Source organism: Eschscholzia californica, unplaced genomic scaffold (genome assembly GCF_041429995.1).
Source record: "Eschscholzia californica isolate CP2 unplaced genomic scaffold, dmEscCali1.0.p SCAF_5, whole genome shotgun sequence".
NCBI lineage: Eukaryota > Viridiplantae > Streptophyta > Magnoliopsida > Ranunculales > Papaveraceae > Eschscholzia > Eschscholzia californica.
Genome location: NW_028238472.1, coordinates 32,141,673 through 32,161,269, shown reverse-complemented (window position 1 = coordinate 32,161,269; position 19,597 = coordinate 32,141,673). Strand labels below are relative to the sequence as shown.

At 34.6% G+C, this 19,597-nt stretch overlaps 1 protein-coding gene across 1 annotated transcript; it reads right to left on the bottom strand.

Annotated features, from left to right (window-relative positions):
- Positions 1-9,577: 9,577 nt before the first annotated feature.
- On the bottom strand, positions 9,578-19,111 carry LOC147538630 (Urb2/Npa2 family protein). The gene is made up of 10 exons (XM_086639181.1): positions 18,528-19,111; positions 16,821-18,438; positions 15,191-16,516; positions 14,708-15,081; positions 12,552-14,317; positions 11,085-11,532; positions 10,518-10,680; positions 10,212-10,315; positions 9,986-10,077; positions 9,578-9,890 (listed from the first exon to the last, which is right to left on the bottom strand). Exons 1-10 carry the CDS (start codon positions 18,797-18,799, stop codon positions 9,820-9,822), a joined length of 6,234 nt encoding a protein of 2,077 aa, XP_086495307.1. The 5' UTR covers positions 18,800-19,111; the 3' UTR covers positions 9,578-9,819.
- Between the last annotated feature and the right edge of the window lie 486 nt (positions 19,112-19,597).

The window sequence follows — 19,597 nt, the reverse complement described above, 5'->3', positions numbered from 1 at the left end:
CAACTCGTGGGTCTGATCAGTACATTGGTCAGACATAATTCGATAATTAAAACCTAGAAACCAACCCCTATTTATAGAGTAATTTAGGGTTTTCTAGTTACCTAAGTTTCTTAACTAAACTAGAAAAGAATGTAATATTTATTTAATAATAAAATAATATTAGATGATTACAAGAGATAATCTAAATATCGAAAATTTAATTTTCTAGATCTTCGTATATCTTCAAGTATCTTAGAATATTCTTGATCGTCGGATCTTATCATCTCTATACGTCACTTATATCACGTGTTTACACACATATCTCAACACCCTCTCCCTGCAAGTCGGAACACGAAATTTTTGAAGTGTTTGACTTGGAGAGAAAGAAAATACATCTTGAAAAAGAATTTCTCTTATTTTTCTCTGATTCGCATGATTGATGGTTTAAAACGAACACGTGTTGTGTTCGGTTGAAATAATGAACAACTTGTTCTTCTTGCTTTGTTGTTCTCGGCTAAAGAAGATACTTGAAAATAATTCTCTGAGCATAGTTGTTGGACTGAGATTAATTTTTTAAAGGATGATTGTGGAAAATAAGCTTATTCTTCATTGATAATATTCGACCTTTATAACCCACCTCTTTGTTGTCAATGTTTCGTTTGTCAAATTGCCGAAAGAAGAAATACAAGGATATATGGATATAAAAACTTTGCAATCGTCGACGAAGATGGTGATTGTCGAAAAAAAAACAGGTGATTGACATAGAATCGTTAGGAAAAGCGGAAACAAAAAGAAAACACGAACAAATAACCTTTTCATGATACCATGCTAAAAATTCACGATTATGTGATAACCAGAGATAGATGAACATAAAAATTGAGCACCGTATTTAACGAGGTTCTGTCAAGTATTCACTACCTACATCTTCGGACAAAATAACAATGGGTACGTACTTTATTCCTCACAATTGTGGTGATTCATTACAATAGTTGAATAGTAATTAAATGATTTAATCCTAAAATCTTCTTTTATTTATGAAGAAATTAGGATTTAGGGTTTTTTAGTTTCTCCTAACTAAACTAAGAAACAATATAAAATCTATTTAATACTACCATTAAATAGTTACCAGAATATCTTAAACATAAGAAAATATATCATCAATGTGTTTCATATCTTGAAAAAGAATTTCTCTTAGTTTCCTCCGATTTGCATAATTGATGGTTTAAAATGAACAGATTTGTCTTTGGTTGAAATAATGAAAAACGTGTTCTTCTTGCTTGTTTGTTTAGGCTAAAGAAGATGCTTGAAAATAATTCTCTCAGCATATTTGTTGGTTGGATTAATTTTGGCATGGATGATTGTGGAAAATAAGCAAGTGCTCCATATTGTTGTTTATCTTTTATTGAAAATGATCGATCTTTATAATCAACTTTTTTGTTGTCAATGTTCCATTTGTCAATTTTCCCAAATAAGAAATACAAGAATATATGGACATAAAATTTCTTTAACCATCGAAGAAGATGATGATTGTCAAAAGAATAAATAGGTGATTGACACAACGATATAAAATTGTTGGAAAAAGCGGAAGCGAAAAGAATACACAAACAAAGAACCTATCCATTGATACCATGTTAAAATTCCTGATTATATGAGAATCAGAGACAGTGGCGAGGCCAGAAATTTTCTTCTATGGGGGCACTTTTAATAAGAGAACCCCACGTGAATAAATAAATAAATCAAACAGTATTTATTAACTCATTATGTTTATATTATTTAAGTATTTTATTCAAATTTCGAAGGAAAAAACAAGAATTATTCAAATTTAGATAGAAATACGAAGACAAGGAGAAAGAAAAACGGCATTTACTTTTTAGTGGACAAAATTTACATGTGATCAAAATTCTAAGATTGAATAGTTACATACATATATATATATATATATATATATATATTCAAGTTTGTTTTCTTGTTTGATTTCTAAGGCGACTGACTATCTACGATCACGTTTTCTACTTAAAAATTTTACATTTTATTTTGATAGTAATTTGGTTACATGTTATTTAACTAAATAATCAAGCTAGCTAATTAATGTAACACACTAAATACATATAAAAATATAAATGCTATGCAAGAAAACAACAACCTTATTTTAGAGAGGAGATGACTAGGAAAAATCGTACCACTCAATGGATTAGGTTTACGAAGAACTCAAGAAATTAAATTACAGAAGACACAATGTTATGTATCATTTCTAAGTGTGAAGAAAGAGGTTATAGTGGGTGGTCTTTACCCTATTTTCTATGGACTTGATCTACAATGCTACATATGAGAAGTGGATGTACCTTTAGTAGTTAAAAGGTGACCTTTTTGCAACAAACAAAACCGAAAGGTGGGCTTCATTAGGGAATAGTTTTAAGGGGAGCTATATGGAGCTTGTGGGGGCATGTGACCCCACATGCCCCTTACTAGCCTCGCCCCTGATCAGAGATAGATGAACATAAACAAGGAACACCATATAGCGAGGTTCGTCGGGTATTCATGACTACAATCTCAGAAAAAATCACAATTGCTACATAATTTATTCCTTAGAATTGTGGGGATTCGTTACAATAATTGAATAGTAATCGAATAATTTAATCCTAGAACCCTCTCTTATTTATTGAGAAATTAGGATTTAGGGTTTCTTAGTTTCTCCTAACCAAACTAAGAAACAATATAAAATCTATTTAATACTACCAATGGACAGTTACAAAAATATCTTAAATATAAGAAAATATATCATCAATATCTTTCATATCTTCCAATATCTTGGATTCATCTTCATCCTCAGATCTCTTCACCTCAATATCCCCTCGCAAATTGGAACACGTAAATCTTGAAGTGTTCGACTTGGAGAGGAAAAAACACGTCTTATTTGTCTTCTTACAACTCTCGAATTTTGTGTGTGATTAAGTTACTATTATTAGAAAAAAATCGTTGAAAATAGCTGAAGCAAATTTTTTTTCAATGAAACATGAACGATTAACCTATTCATGATACCATGTTAAATTCACGATTATGTGATGTCAGAGATAGATATTGAAATAATTGACATGATAATATAACGGGGTTTGGTACGATAATCACGACCTACATCCACGAAGAAATAATTATTTCACTAATAATTACCACAACTCGTGAGTTTGATCGGTTACATTGGTCAGACACAATTTGATAATTTAAACGTTGAACCTAACCCATATGTATAGAGTAATTTAAGGTTTTTTAGTTACCTAAGTTTCCTGAACTAAACTAGGAAATAATATAATAATTATCTAATAATAATATTAAATGACTACAAGAGATATTCTAAATATCGGAAGCCTAATCTTCTTGATCTTCGTATATCTTCAAGTAACTTAATAATTGAATGATTTAATCCTAGAACCCTCTCTTATTTATAGAGAAATTAGGAGTTAGGATTCTTAGTTTCTACTAACTAAACTAAGAAACAATATAAAATCTATTTAATATTACCATTAGATAGTTACAAGAATTTCATAAATATAAGAAAATATATCATCAATATCTTTCATATCTTCCAATATCTTGGACTCATCTTGATCATCGGATCTCTTTATCTCTATCCGTCACATATCTCAATACTATACTTATTGCATTTATATATGTTGCAGACCAAGAAGTCAATTAGAGATACTGAGAATGTCTCGGTTATAACACTGTAATGGTCAAATCCCTGACTGCTCTACCTCTTAAATCTTGGTCGCTCCGATGAAAGCTCAAGGTTGGGAGGGGAGGGGGAATGGGGGGTTCACTAAGATATCTTAGGAATCTAGTTCGTAGTGAGCAAGTGTCAAGATAAGAAATTAAGAACAAATCGATCCCCAAATAAGGTCTACCATATAATATTTATAACTTTGTGTGGGCTTGACCGACCGGCTGAAAGTTAACAACGATTGAGCACCTTTCAGATGGGAGGCATGTGCTTGTGTGTAAGGTTTGGCTGAAAATCTCATGTGATATATGATTCTGGTGTCAGTAATAATTTTCTGTTATTATCGTTCTTATATTTGGGGTTCAGATGATTAAGATGTCAAATGAACAAGATAAACACTTCTAATCTAGGTAATGGAAACATTTGTTTATGAGAAATCTCATAAAGATATTTTTTTTTGGTAATTTTGCATCTTAAAAGTGGTGATATGTACAAATGAAGCATGATTCAATGAGCTTAAGTATGAGCTTGAGTTCATTGATGGTTGGATCTTAAAGATCTTGTTCATAGGATTTCAAAGGGTAAAAGCTACATGAGTACTATTCTAAAATTTAAAGGGGCGGTAAGATAGTAAAACGTAACTACAAAAATTGTCATATATTAAAATGTAATTACAAAAAATTGTCATGTATCTTTACACCAACATAGTAAAACGAATTTTATGGTCCCGTTCCCATAACATCATCCAACTAAAATGTTATTTCTTTGTACTGCTATCTTGCCTACCAGATGAAATCATCCAAACAACTAATGGTAGAAAATACTCAATTTATTTTGAGATACTTAATTTTCTTATGTGAGACTATAAGCTTCTGTTAAAATTTTACTCTTTTTTTATTCCTACATATTGACTATCTTCTTTCATAGATCTATGAAAGAAGATAATGGCATTATCAGATACAGTTAGAGGACAAAATTCGAAAGAATGTGAATGCTTAGCAATATACAACGCAATGCTTTGGGCAAAAGACCTCAACATTGACCACCTACACATTGAGAGTGACAACATGAACGTGATCATGTCGTCTCCAAAACTCCAGTAGATCCATCCAGTGGCAATCATACAAGCAGATCAAAGAAATCGTGAAAATCAAAGACAACTTTTCCAACATTATCTTCTATTACACGCTGAGACATAACAACAATATGGCAGATGCATTAGCTAAATGGAGCAGGAAAACTAGTAGAAACGCATCTGGCACAATCTCGAAGAGTTAATTTCGTATTCTTGTTAGTCTTTGTGTTCTCCTTTAACAAAAAAATGAAATTTAATTTTCTCCTTAGTTTAGAGAATATCTTTTAGTTTGCTTTATTTTAGGAAGTATCTAAAACGAAAATAAAGAATTATAATACTCCCTCCGCCCCAAATTAAGAGTCCCATATTGGTAATCCAACTTATTTTCACATTTTTTCTTCTTCCAAATTTACCCTTATTTATTTGACAACTTTTCTTAAAGTAATGCAAAGGTTATAATTTTCATTCTCGAAATACATTAACTTTTCTTGAAGTAATTAACTTTTCTTGAAATAATTGAAAGATTACAAAGAAAAAACAACTTTTGTATTGGAAAATGTCAAATATGTTAATTAGCTTAACTAATGCACCATACACTACAAAATTCAAAGAAAGGGTATTCATGAAAAAGTAAGAAATTTTATATGATATATTAGGAATGGGACTCTTAATTTGGGACATCCAAAAAAGAAATAGTAGACTCTTAATTTGAGATGGAGGGAGTATATCTAATCACAACACAATAATCTTATTGTTTCTTCTTCACAAAATCCTACATTAATTCGCGTCTTGGGAAAAGATGAAAGTTATAATACGCATGAGAGACATGATGAATGTAACTTCAGCCATAGTATAAATGGAGAAGATGAAGAATTAGAGAGAAATGTAAGAGCAAAGGAATATGATGAAGAATGAGGTAAATAAGTTGAGGCTATATGTTGGCATGGAATTTAAATCTTTTGATAAAGCATACAACTTCTATAATCGATATGCATTAGAAATGAGATTTTGTGTTTGAAAAACTTTAACTCGTAAGTGTAATCGCATCAACACAATAATGGATCGAAAATATTGTTGCTCAGGACTGTGCAATTATACTACATCTGAAATATTTGAATATAACAAAAAAACACATTTGCATACAAGAATGGGTTGCAAAGTCAAGATTTTTATGAAAACGAGAATGAAAACTAAATGGCTAATCTCCTAATTTGTAAAAGTTACCAAGGAGTTTTGTTCAATAACATGGGCTCAACAGGTGCGAAAACACCCCTTATGGGTTATATATGTATGGGTATAGTATATATATATATATATGTCATACATACATAAATACTTACAAACAAGCGTACATACAATGTACATAGGTATTATCGTATAAATGGATGAAATTATTAAGCGGGATGCTATGTAGCGCTTCAAAATCGACCCCGACCCGCTTATTTCACCGGGTCGGTCGGGTTGATCCCGCCTTCGGATTTCGGGTATCCAGGGCTCTAACGAACTCTAGGACCGTGACGGATTTCGGGTATCCAGGGCTCTAACGAACTCTGGAACCGTGACGGATTTCGGGTTCTCTTATTCTTTTTTCAACCTCATTTTCTTATGTTAAATGATCAACCCAACATGCTTATTTGCTTATGCAAGCCGTGGTGTGTGTGAGAGAATTTGAGATGAAAAAAAAATTTTGGTTGATGGTTGTTGTTGATTATCACCCTCGGTCGGCAACTTGTAGCTGCAGATGAAGAAATCGGAGAAAAAGATGAGGATAAAGACGGAGGATAAAGGATAAAGATGAAGGGTATAAAAAGAAACAAAATAAAATATAAAAAATAAAAATATTCCACTTATAACTCCCTAGAGAATCTATTTCCATGAAATAGTCCACTTTTAATTTCTTGCCCCTTAGGAATTAGTTTCCGTGAAAAGTAAAAAATCAAAATAAAATATTTTAATATATTTAGATACTTGAAACATAATATTTATCTCCATATATTTTCTAAATGATATTTTTATCCATAAAATTTAGCAAAATAAACTTTTACTTATACATCTTAGGCAAATGACATTTTTGTCCTTCTTACCAAATGACATGTTTATCAAGTTGTCAAAACGACGTTTTGGCTTTATATAGCCAAAATAACATTTTCACCCTTTTATAATATCAAATTGACATTTTACCCTTATGTTGTTAAAATGACACTTCTGCCATCGTATAATACCAAAATAACATTTTTACCCTTATGTGGTGCGAATGACATTCTTAACTTTATCTTGTAAAAACGTTATGTCTAAACTTCTATATTAAAATGACAACATTACCCTTCTATATTAGTAAAATCTCTTTTTTATCCATACGTTGTCAAATTAACATTTTTATTTTGTTTTATCAACAACTTGACATTCTTACTCTTAAGTTAGTAAAGTGATACAAGGTTAAATAATTTTACAACATAGGGGTAAAAATATAATTTTGACAACATAAGGGTAAAATGTAATTTGGACAAGATAAGGATGAAACTGTAATTTTGACAAGATAAGGGTAAAAATGTCATTTTGACTATATAAGAGTAAATAAAAACTCTTAATTGAATATTATATTTGTAGAAGTTAGTTGTCAACCACATAACAGAGTTTGTAATTCCACGGAATAATAGATGACTACTAAACGAAAGAACTCTTTATTTCTACGGAATAAATTCCGTGGAAGACTTTCCATAGAATTCTTTTATTTCCATTGAATTATTTTCCTGATATCAAACACAACCTAAACAGAAAATCACATGAGTTTTTTACATGACTTAGGAGGCTAAGCTGAAATTGGTCATAAGTAAAGGGATCAAATGTAAAATAACACAAAAAAAAGGAGATTTTGAAGGCAATGTCCGAAGTTGTTATTGCCAATCTCTAATTTGGTTAAAGGCAATGTGTGTTTAAGAGGCAACGTCTAAACGAGAGTTTGAATCAACTGTGTGAAGTCGTCGCCGGCAACCTAATGTGAAAAAAATCTTTCTTCTTCTTCCTCTTCTTTTTCCTCTCTCCCTCTTATGTTTTCGGCGCTTGAAACGTCTGATTTCGAGAGGAAACCACACCTTCATGGTCTGGTTTAAAACCCAAACCCACTATCCTTTGTTCGTTACTCTTCTCTCTCTCTCTCTCTTAGTTGTTTACTGCTCCATTCTTGCCCTGTCTCTTCACTTTTTCTCTATACCCATTTTGATCATAAATCATAGACAATTCATTCCAAGACTCCTCCACTAGGTTAGGGTTTGATCAACTCAAAAAATTGATCAAAAAGCCTGAACTAACATGCATATTGAAACCTAAAATCTTAGATGATTTCATTAGAAAACAACAACAACAAAACCAAGAACTCATCTTCAGTGAGAGGATCAAAATCTAGTAGAAATCAAGGGTTGAAGAATCTACTTCATCAACAGAGAATAATGGTAATACGGAAAACCCATTTCAAGAATCCAGTAATGGTGGTGGGATGAAGATTCTGAGTGAGAAAACTATTCGTAGGGTTTCTGGTAAATGCTTTCCTTCATTGAAATCATTATCAGATCATAAGAGAAAACATCCTGAAAGATCACGGAAAGGGATTAAACCTCCTTCAATAGGTAAGTAGTTCTATAATTGATCGTCATCATCATTGGTAAATCAAATTCTTCTTATTTATCAAATCAACAAATAAAGAATCAAATCAACAAATAAAGAGAAAATAGCCAGCTTTATTAGTGTTGGATAATCTGGTTATTCTTCATTACTCTAAAGAGAACAGAGAGAAAACATCAAAAAATGAACGTTTCAATACCTGTTAATACTGAATTTCAGTAGAAGAAACCTAAAATTTGGAGGGAAAATGAAATTCTAGTTCAAGAGACAGTAAAGGTGGGATCTAAATTGGGGACTTTGAAAAAGTTTTATGAACATGAGGTGCCGCGAAGAGAAGAAGAAGATAAGAGTACAGAGAAGAGGTGAGGAAGAAGAGAGAGACTTTTTTTCAGTATTAGTCGTGGGTCGAAGGTTGCCGGCCAGCAATTTTTGCCAAGAAGAAAGAGGTGGCATTGCCTCTAACTATATCTCATCATCTTTTTTTTTACCAAACTGTGAGAGCAAAATATATTGCCTTTAACAAAAAAGCACATTGCCTTTAAAAATTTTCCAAAATAATAATACAAGTGCAGGTGGGGTAAGTGATATTGGTAAACCCACGTAAACAAGCCCACCATTCAGACCTACCTAACTCTCGAGTGGGCGAGCTCTCCTAATTCCTTTCACGTGAAATGTCATACTTACCTCACAATCTCTCGTTAAATTTAGGTCAGAAATCATACGTTAAAATTTTCCTAGTAATTTCATCCAGCTAATATGTAGAAAACTATTCTACCAATAAGACCAATGCTATATCTCTCATATCAATCCCCTCATGACCTCCTCCTCTGTCTCCACCACCACTCACGTTCATTTGTAACGAGGTGAAAGGCTGGTGCCTGGTGGTGGAGAGACTAGAGAGGGAGAAGAGAGACAGTGGCGACGTTTGCAGCGAAGATTAAGAGAGATGTGATCTAAGAGAATACCTTGTAAGAAACAATAGGATAGCACCCAAAATTTCTCTATCCATATTTTTTTTGTTGAAAGCTCAATCCACATTCGCATGTAGTCTCTTAACAAATCGTCTACTCCATTTTTTCATACTTCATAAAAAAAATACAAAACTACTTAATGTCAAACTATGTTTACAGACAATCCCATAAATAGTAGTCACATTCTCACCATAATGATCATCATCAATATGAACTATATAGTACAATTAATTGAGATAAATAGAATGAATTGATAGTTTTACATATGATAAGTTTGTCCCACTCATAAGAGTACGACACATTTGATACAATCAGATAACTTACTGATACGACCACGGCAAATTTTCTTACAAGTAAAGAAGTGGTATCAATTTTCCTAAATAAGATTACCTGTGTATTTAGCACAACAAAATTGCCTCTATCTAGCATTAAACAATTGAGGATGAATCTGATATTAGGGTTTACCCTTGATATTGAAAATTGAGTTTATAATCTTGTTGCAGATCCGCTAGACTTCTTCTACAAGGACCCTCTGCAATACACAATATCAAAGAGAAAAAAAAAATCAGTAAGCCCGATACAGAGATGAATGTCCTACATTTCAAAAGATAAATCCAATTTGCTAACCTCCAAAAACGGTATGAAGTTGCTGAAAATCATCTTCCGAACATGCCTCCACTAAAGCATAAATGCCGGGTCTCAAAGCCTCGTTGATTTCCCTGTCATTTGGAGATAGAGATTAGCTTTAGGGTTTACGGGTTTCATGTCATTGCTTTTATGTTCTTTGTGGAAACAATATCATGTATAGCTAAAAGTAGATAATTCAGTATGACCAAAAGTAAAAAAACAATACCTTCTTATGCCTGATTTAGATGGACCATATCCCGAAAAGACTAATATGTAATTTGATAAGAAACGTGAAGCGTAACGCCCGATTTTTTCCTTTTGTTCATTTATCTACAACATTGAAAAACAAGAAACAACTTGTGAGGATGCAGATTCTAAACTCGGCAAAAATCTGATTAGGGAACCAACTAATGTTCTTAATTCTTTTCCCCAAAATATCGTGCTCAGGAAAAATAAGTGTTCAAGAACAAGATGCACGTGTGAAAGTTGTCCATGATAAGTTAATAAAGTAGAAAGTTAAAACATCACTAACCAATTCATAAACCCTTAGCAGAAAACTGGCACAAACGATTCCCTCTCGTACTTCCCACTCAAAATAGCTTTCTCTCTCTACTGATTCTTTAGCTTTTGTTTCTAAACAATGGAGAAGAACAGATACTGAATCTTGAAGAACCGATATGCACCTTCCAGAAGCACTACATATAATGAAATAAATAGTCATCATTTTATTATTCAAGAGGAAAAGCAAGAACGACAAATAGATTTTACCAACATAGTTATTTGGATTGAAGGGAACATATGATAAAATTTCATGGCATCGACTAATCAAACTCTGAATAAGGAAAACATATTAAAAGTTTCACAGTGACTTCGAAATTCGAATTCTCAACTCATCAAAGTATCAAACAAGATGTTAGTATGGAAAGTAAAACGAAACTATGATACTAATGCCTTGTGATCTTTAATGTTACAAATTTATGCAATTCACAGGAAAGAAAGGGTAGGCCTTCACCTCATCTTCAGATGAAACTATCATGCTCAATCATATTTACAATAGGAAAACCGGAAAGTAAAACAGGACAAAAATAAGACAAAATACCTTGTATGATGCTGAAGAATTGCACACAACAACTTGCAGCATGAAACAAATAGATCTACAGAGAAAAGTCGATCAATGTTACATGGAAGTTTGCCGGAGGATGGTGCCAAATCTTGGTTTGTTGACAACATTGAGTGGGCTGGAGCTTCCAAAGATCTTAGGTGAGGGAAATCTTGAAAAAGTGCCGAAGGTAAACGAAGTGATTGTGAGACATGGTGTGAACTCATCCAGAAGGACTCTGGTTCTCGTGACTTAGGTTTTCCGGCAACTTTAGTTAAGACTTCAATACACATGAGAACAACCGCTCCAGGATCAGGAGAAGTAACTCCATTGTTATAGACCAAGTGCTCACAGAAGATTAGTGGACTTTGCAAGTGCAGAACAATGTTGAATAAAGCAGAAACTGAACGTTGGATGTATATTTTAAGCTTGTTCGGACAACTATCTCCTGAAAAGCACAATAAGAAATAATTAACTTTGACTGGAAGAGTTGTAAGATTGTAACTATTTACGCTTACATTTATAGTCTAATTGTATACTCTCAGATCCCTGTATTCCTGGCTCCAAAAACAGAAGAACTGGAGGGACGTAATGCTTTATTCTAATTAGTTGCAAGTTTTAAAGAACTAAAAAATAAAAGTATAAAACAAAAAAAGATATTCATAATAATTTCCCAAAATACCTACTTGTCAAACAACAAGATGTCGATGAAATTAATTTATTTATTTTTGAGAAGTGTTTCCATACCTGTGTAACCCAATCTTGATTAGGACCTAAATTCCCACATACCAATGGTCTTGCCAAGCTAACCTTGCTTGGCTAGTAGCCCCTCGGGGGTGTTAAAAAGGGTATTTTTGGTATTTCAAAGTCTACCGGGATAAACTTGCTACAGGAGTTGGGGGTTCAGTTAGAAGTCTTTGCAGGAGTTAAGAGCCCAAGTGGACAATTTAAGTCAGACAGCCTAGCTGTGAATGGGAAATAGGGCCACTAAGTTGTGTTTCTCTATCTTCATTTATCTTTCTTTTACGCTTTCTTTATTTGATCTGTAGCTATTGCTTTGTATGATTCTAAATTCTACTGTTACATCAAAAAGTGTGTTTCTGCTTCTTTACCAAGTTTTAGGTAATGAAAAACACTGAACAAATAGAAGAATTGGCATAATGACAGACACCATAAAGGTGTCATGAGAGGCGGCAAAGACCACCATGTGCAAAAACCTAAAAAGATTACAGTTCGCGAGTTAATAACGAGAAGGCCAGGGTAATACTAGTAAAATGAGGTATTCCTATTTATCAATATATCACATCATATCAGAACACAGGTATAGAAGTGCAACTTTTACGTTTTTATGGAGAAGAAAAAAAGGTGCACTTATTTTGAATGTTAAAAAGGTTCACTTGTTATATCTCTAGCAAATCTATTACTTCTTCACGTTGTGACCAGTGAGTGGTTAAAAGAAGATCATACCTGGAACAGATTGAAGAACCAAATTCAGGCAGTCGATCCCACCTACAACAATTGGAGACACCTTTCCTCCATATGGACCACCAGTATTGATTTCATAAATCATATTATGCTGCTTCTGTATTCCAACAAGTGCACTTTCTAATGCTTCAGTAGCTGCCAATATATGCGAGTCTAAAGTTTCTTTCTCGAAGGAATTCAACTTCAGAGGTTCCTTAATTAGACCTTTAAGTGACATCCTAAGCCTAGCTATAAACTCGTCCAAGCTATAGTTTCCATAGCTTAGAGAAGACCTAGATGAACCAACTTGACTCGTGAGTATTTTGATACTGGATTTGGTGTCATGGGATTCTAGAGTAGCTCCTTTCCCCTGTAACGAACTACATCTCCCAATAGCCTTCAAATGGATGTCAATCAACCTAGGATAAACATCTTCTAGTGAAAAAGACTTGGATCTAAATAAATAGCTGGTGAAAACGTCCAGATATTTTAGAACACCATCTAACCATACATGAGAAAATGTGTGTGGTTCCTCTATCATACTTCCCAACTCCATTAGCAAGAACAGCGAAGTTCCAATAGAAATCGGCATTGACATTGATGAAAAATTAACACCATGTATGAGTTGTTTTAGACTCAGAATAGCTGAAGACCCAACAAAAAGCTGTCTGACAAGATATGCCATTTCAGGTTTGTCGCCTTTTAACAAGCTTCTAAGCAAAGGTTTGTTCAGAAGTTCTCTGTCATATAAATCAACCTCAGGTAGAATATTGACATCGTATTCTGCTTTTTGGGACTTGACCCGCTTCTTAATTCTTGAATTTTGAACAAAATATGTTCCTACATGATGCACTTTCTCAGGTTCATCACCAGAATCAGATAACGAATCAACTCTTCTGCTTCGGACGTTCCCTTCCTGAATTGGGGTTGAAAGTTCAACTAGACCTGCTGAGGGTTTCAGAAAAGATGCATGATAATCATTTAAACCTGAAGCATCGTCCTCATTGTCTGCCTGAGTGAGAACGTATAAACCATCTGGTTGCCGAGAATCCTTGAGAAGTAATGCGTGAAAGCAAGAATTAATGAACTTCTCAAAAAATGCTATGAACAGGTTGAGTTCGGATTTACAAGCGAACTGCCTCAATTTGCTTTTCTTGGTACAGGTTTTGTCCAGAATAAATGCAATTCCCCATAGAAAACCCTGAGACCATGAAACAACGGAAGCTAATTTATTCAAATCGACAGCATTGGGAGCAGCATTTCGCAGTCCACTAGGAAATAATATTTGTGAAGATTCCTTCAAATTCTCTGTGATATGTTCCATCCATGCTCCCAAGTTGGAATAGAAAAGACTCCACTTATCTTTATTGTTAAGATCATTTGAAGTGGGTGATCCTACTGTTGATTTTTTATCATATATTAGAGAGGGAATGGCAAGAGAAAACTGCTCTCTGCTTAATGCCAGAATTACATGAGATGTGTGATCCATCAATGAAAAGCCCAAATCCTTCACCTGGCTAACAGATTCTTTAGAAAGTACAGGAACAAATTCAAGTAACACTTCGACTGATTTTAGAAGCCACATAATAGACTTCGAATCATCAGAAATTGTTGAAACAATAGAGGACGTTTTTACTCCATCCTTCTCGGGAACTGCCACCAACAGACACTTTAAGGCCTTTCTACAACATAAAAATAATCTAAAGAGTTCGTAGTGAATATCCACTTCTGATTCACCATCGCGATCTAGTAGTCTGAGAATCACGAGCCTGACAAAGAGAATTTCAGGATAGTTAGATGACTAAAGAAGAAACTATGGAAGTGGACTATTATGTACTCTGCAAATGCTTCAACAAGAACTCAATACCTACCAAATATTAATCACGACTCGTATTTAAGACGAGAATATGAATAATTAAGACAGAAAATATATAGTGTTGAATTAATAAAAATTGGTAACATGAACAATAATATTAAAAGGAAGGTCTTTTTAATATTTGGGACATGTAATTGTGAAACTTATGGTATCTAAGTATCCATTTAATGATTTAAGATCTTCTAAAAATCATGAAAATAAATTAATATTCTACCCCAAAAGAGAACTCAATGTACAAATTAATATTAAGACTTAATAAAACAGAAGACGAAAGTTAACTAACCTTTCAAGATTGAGTATGTAATTGGCGTAACCAGAAAAAGATTTCAAATTCCGATGACCTTGTGGCATCCAGCATAAGAGATTAAGCAAGGTTTGACAAGCCATAAGTTCCTTGCTACATTCCGCTAGAGATTGATAAGGACGGGGACGGGGCTTCAGTGCTGAAAAATCTTCATGAGCAACTTGTCTACTGTTTAGGACCATCGACGTCTTCTTATTTTTACTTTTTGTTTTAAAATAATTCTTCTTATTTTTACTTAAAACATCTAACCAGACATTGTAGTCAACATTCCTTGATAAAGAATCACCAAATAGTGGTAATACAGATTCCTCCAAAACACGGCAAAATGCTGATTCCAAATTCCTGCAAATAAACTAGCAAAGCAGAGAAAATAAGCATCACAATTATACAGTTAAAGTAAGACTTTACGCACAAAATTAATCAAATAATCAAAAAAAATTGCAGAAGAATTTAACTTCTTACTGTTTGTTCATAAAACATAGTATCACGTAGAAGCTCCAACGAGATTCCGTGTAGTGTGACCTCCAAATTATGAGATTCACCCATTTTATGCTCCAGATTGTCTCTGCCACTGTGTCTAGCACCGGATAGGATAATATTGAACAATATAGAAAGAAACTTCCGCAATTCCTTCTTCTTGGCATAAGGACACCAACTATCTGTAGTTTGGCAGAGAAGCGACCAAACTGCAGTTGGAAGTGACTTTTTTGTCAGAGAAGGAATACTCAAATCCCATGCATCATCTCCTCCTACAGCTTCTTTCTCCTTCGCTTTAGAAGTTGCACAAGCATCAGCTGCGAGAAGTACTACCATTTTCTCCACCAACGGGAGGTACCTAGTGAGGATTGTAGTAACATCTGCAGCTTCTTGCCTTAAGATTGATAAATTTTCTCCCCCCTCCTTTATGAACTCGAAACCTTTTATCTGTCTAGTCAGATCAATAAGTCTCTGGCAAGCCATGGTACACATCACATAAACCAGCGGTGGGCATACTTCTAGAGTATCCTGGACGCAAATATCTTTCCAAACAATATGGAGAGATTCTGCAGGACTAGTTATCCAATAAAAATAACTTTCAACAGGGTTTTCCATGTAATCCTCTCCAGAATATGTTGCAAAATGATCCCCCATTGCTTGTGCAGCCTTGGTAGATGAATCTGGAGGCATTAAGCTGACTAATTGTCTGTATAAGCTTCGACAGGAAACATACATACGAGAAAAGAACAAGAAAACCCAGGATGAGCTGCTGGACATTCCCTGGTCAGAATTTTTGTCCCCAATAACAGAGTGAAGAAAATCATTGACACGGTCTGTGTGTTTCCCAACCAGGATACTGAAGGTTGGACTGACTCCTTTTATCACTCCCTTTACGGCACTACCAACAATAATACTGTTTCCTGGCGTGACAACTAAAAAATCTAATAGAACCGAGTATATTTCAGATAAAGCCCTTCCTAGAAGCTCAGCCCGCAAATCTAAATTTGACATGCTGGAACTATGTGAAGGTCCTTCAGTTTCTCCTTCATCCATCAAAGAGCTGCCTTTCAGCCACTCAAAAGAATCAGACATATCGCTTTTTAACATCTTGATGCACCCACTGGCCTGCCCTTCTGCCATGGATTTGATAGCATTACGAATGACAACCCTGAAATCTTGACAGCATAACAATATTGTGACTGATTGTACTCGTGCTTCAGGTGATGCGAATCTTGAGTACTCGTTTTCATTATTGTCAGGAATTCCAAATAACCTCACTGCTTTACAAAGTGCAAATATGGGGCTATTAACCTACATATTAGAGAAGTTGTGGCAGGAAGGCGTCAATGAAACGGAAATAATATAGGAAGTAGACCCAGAACTATAAAAACAAAAGAATAAAACAAAAACCGCTTCAACACTGCCCACCAGAACCATAGCCAGTCTGATGTAGTGATATGAACAAAACAACATAATGGACAAACTATGGAGAAGAAGCAACATCTAACAACTAAGTTAGATAAGTTCTCTTCAAATTTTTAACATAGAAGCCCCAACTTCAATAAAGAATCAAAAAGCATTTTCAGGTAAAGCAATCAGAAATAATTCCACTGACCTGGCGAAGCTCGCTATATACATTAATCAATTGACATCCAAGGTGCAGAACATGTGAAGCTAAGGAGAATCTTGCAGGTGCGCCGATCATAGGCAGATCAATAGCTATATATGAGAGCATCATACTCCACAAGCATACCAAGTCATTGTCATCTCCTACGACTTCATATTCAAGTTCCAAAAAATAACCATGCGCAATTATAATCTCCTTTAGTAAAGGTACAAATTCTTTGGGTTTCCCATCATCTACCTTCAAACGGGAAAACAAGAGTACACATATCCTTGAAGAAAACGAAACAAGTTTCTGATATGACTCCTTCAAAAAGTTAAGGTGCTCTCCTTCAGATGTATCCTCCGTTCGGATGTATACTTTTTCATGTCTAAAACTGGAAAGTATCCTATTGGTGGCTTTGAGAGTGCAATACGCATCACTCAACATGGATCCCACTTCAAAGTTGGCGTCAGAATTAGCATTTACCTTAAGCATCAATGGCTCAATAAAGATTACAAAGAGATTAAAAAATGAGTAAATAGTCTTTATGTCAGGTCTACTTGATGAATTAGAACTTTCTGTGGCTGAACTATCATTCCCACCAAACATTTTAGACATGCAATTGGTGTTCGATTTAGTTAGGCATCCTGACACACCTGTTTCTCCTGTCATGAGGATGTCCTGGGACAGCACTGGGAGTCCCTTTAGCTTCTTCACTTTAACAACAAACAAGCGATACAGCTCCGCGACACTACCCAATGTACACATCTTTTTAGACAGGGTTCCTCTCAAATCCTGGAGAAATTTTTTCTGATAACTTTTATTTGAGACTTCCACTCCCAACTCGACATTCTTTTGTGCACTAAGAATAGTTAAAAACCCGTCATTGCCTTCAAGATGAACATGATGGAACAATCCATTAGACAAAACCTCTTCCACTATCTTCAGTAAGTTAACTGTTCCCGGAGAACTACCGCCATCAATTTGTCCATGCAACACACCCAACAAACTTAGCAGCGGTTCAAGAAGTTTATCCTTATCTACGAACTCTTTAACTATTTTTTTCGGAGTCGGGTGAACCCTCAGGAAATTAGCAAAACGTTCTAAGATCAAACTCGACAAACTGAGTAAAAGAAGACCAGATTTCTCATTACAAAATTCTTCTAGGTAGATCTTTTGGACAAGATTAACCACCATTTTAACCATCGAAGTCTCAAAACTTGGTTTAAATACCCTGTCATATGAAGAGAACAGCAAACTAACACAATCTAATAGAACACTATAAAGTTCAAATCTTTCATTAAAAAGAAACAAATTTTTCTTGTCAAGCATTGACAAAGCATCTTTCCCAACTTCAGAAAATGCAGATAACAATTCAGACTTGAAGCTTAGTGAAACTTGCAAACACAAAGACTCCTCCAAACAAAACTTAAGAATCTTCCAAAACCTAAAATCTAACTGAGGTTTATTCCCTTCAATACTCTCTTTTCCAAAAACCAAACGAGATTGAACCCATTCATTAACAAGTGAAATAACACGGGAATTACTCACTGTTTGAGAAACTTCATCAAAATCATCTTCCTTCCGTTGCATTGAATTAACAAAGTTAAATGCAAGTTCCAGTTTCCTACAAGAATTAAACCCTAGATTACTAAAAAGAAACAAAATCTAATAACAAAATAAGGAAAACCAATCCGAGTTAAAAAAAATACTGACCTTTGAAGATCGAGGCTTTCGTTCTGAATAGATAACATCAAATCTAGGTTTCTCCATTGTCCGTCTATTTTGATCTTCTTAGTCAAAGTTTCCTGTTCTTCAACTTCTTCATCTGATTGTATTGTATGGCTTATAGAACATGCTACTAAAGTTGATTGAGATTCTAAAACTTTTCCATCCTCTTCAATGTTTCTAAACTTCCTCTTCTTGTTCTTCTTCGTCTTACCGAGTTCATCGTCTGTGTTTTTATAAGATGAACTAAAATCCACCATTTTTAATTTAAATTTTTTTTCTTGACAGAGATTATCTAATATGAAATTGATAAAACACTTTAATCTTTAACTGCTCTAGTAGATTCTTCTCTGGTTCCGCCGCTATGAAAAATCGAAATACTGTAAAAATATGAACTTGGAAGAGAAGAACCAATTTCGCGCGCTCTTCGTGTAACTAGGGTTTTTGGTAGCGTCTATTTCGTCTTACCCCGGGCCAACAGAGATTTTTTTTTTTTTTTTTTTTATTAGTTCAACAAAAAAAAAAAAAACAGAGAATTTTATTAAACCGGTGCCAGCTACCGACTCCACCCCGAGCCATGACATGGCACGGCAGCATGCCCGGTTTATATGAAAACAAAAATTTTTGGGGGCTCGGTGATGCCCAACACACACCATAGCTGAGGTGGCAAATAAGACAAGGGTCATTTTGGTCTTTTCACCATCTTTTGTAAGACTGTGAAAAGACCAAAATACCATTGTCCTATTAGCAGGAGTTAACCAGAGAGGCAGAGAGTGATGCGGGAGCAACAATGTTGGATCAGCCAGGGCTGGAACAAACAGCGCTGGAGCAAACAGCGCTGGAGCAAACAACTCTAGAACATGAAACGGGGTTGGAACAAGCAGCGCTAGAATACGACAACACTCCTACCCGTGGTCTGAGTGTTACTTTTGCTGAAGTTGGACCAGTCAAATGGATAAATAACTAATTTGTTGTTTTATTTGTTAGTGCACTACTTCTAAAATGCCTACATCTAGTCCGGTTCGTGATCCGGTGCCAGATCCGGTTTATGATTTATC

What these genes read in the sequence shown, in the direction of transcription:
- LOC147538630 (XM_086639181.1), bottom strand. Translation starts at nt 18,799, where the DNA reads ATGGTGGATTTTAGTTCATCTTATAAAAACACAGACGATGAACTCGGT. An exon ending in GAAAGCCTCGATCTTCAAAG is followed by an intron (nt 18,439 to 18,527) that starts GTCAGTATTTTT and finishes TAATTCTTGTAG; the next exon opens with GAAACTGGAACTTGCATTTA. An exon ending in GGTTCTTCAATCTGTTCCAG is followed by an intron (nt 11,533 to 12,551) that starts GTATGATCTTCT and finishes TGTGCTTTTCAG; the next exon opens with GAGATAGTTGTCCGAACAAG.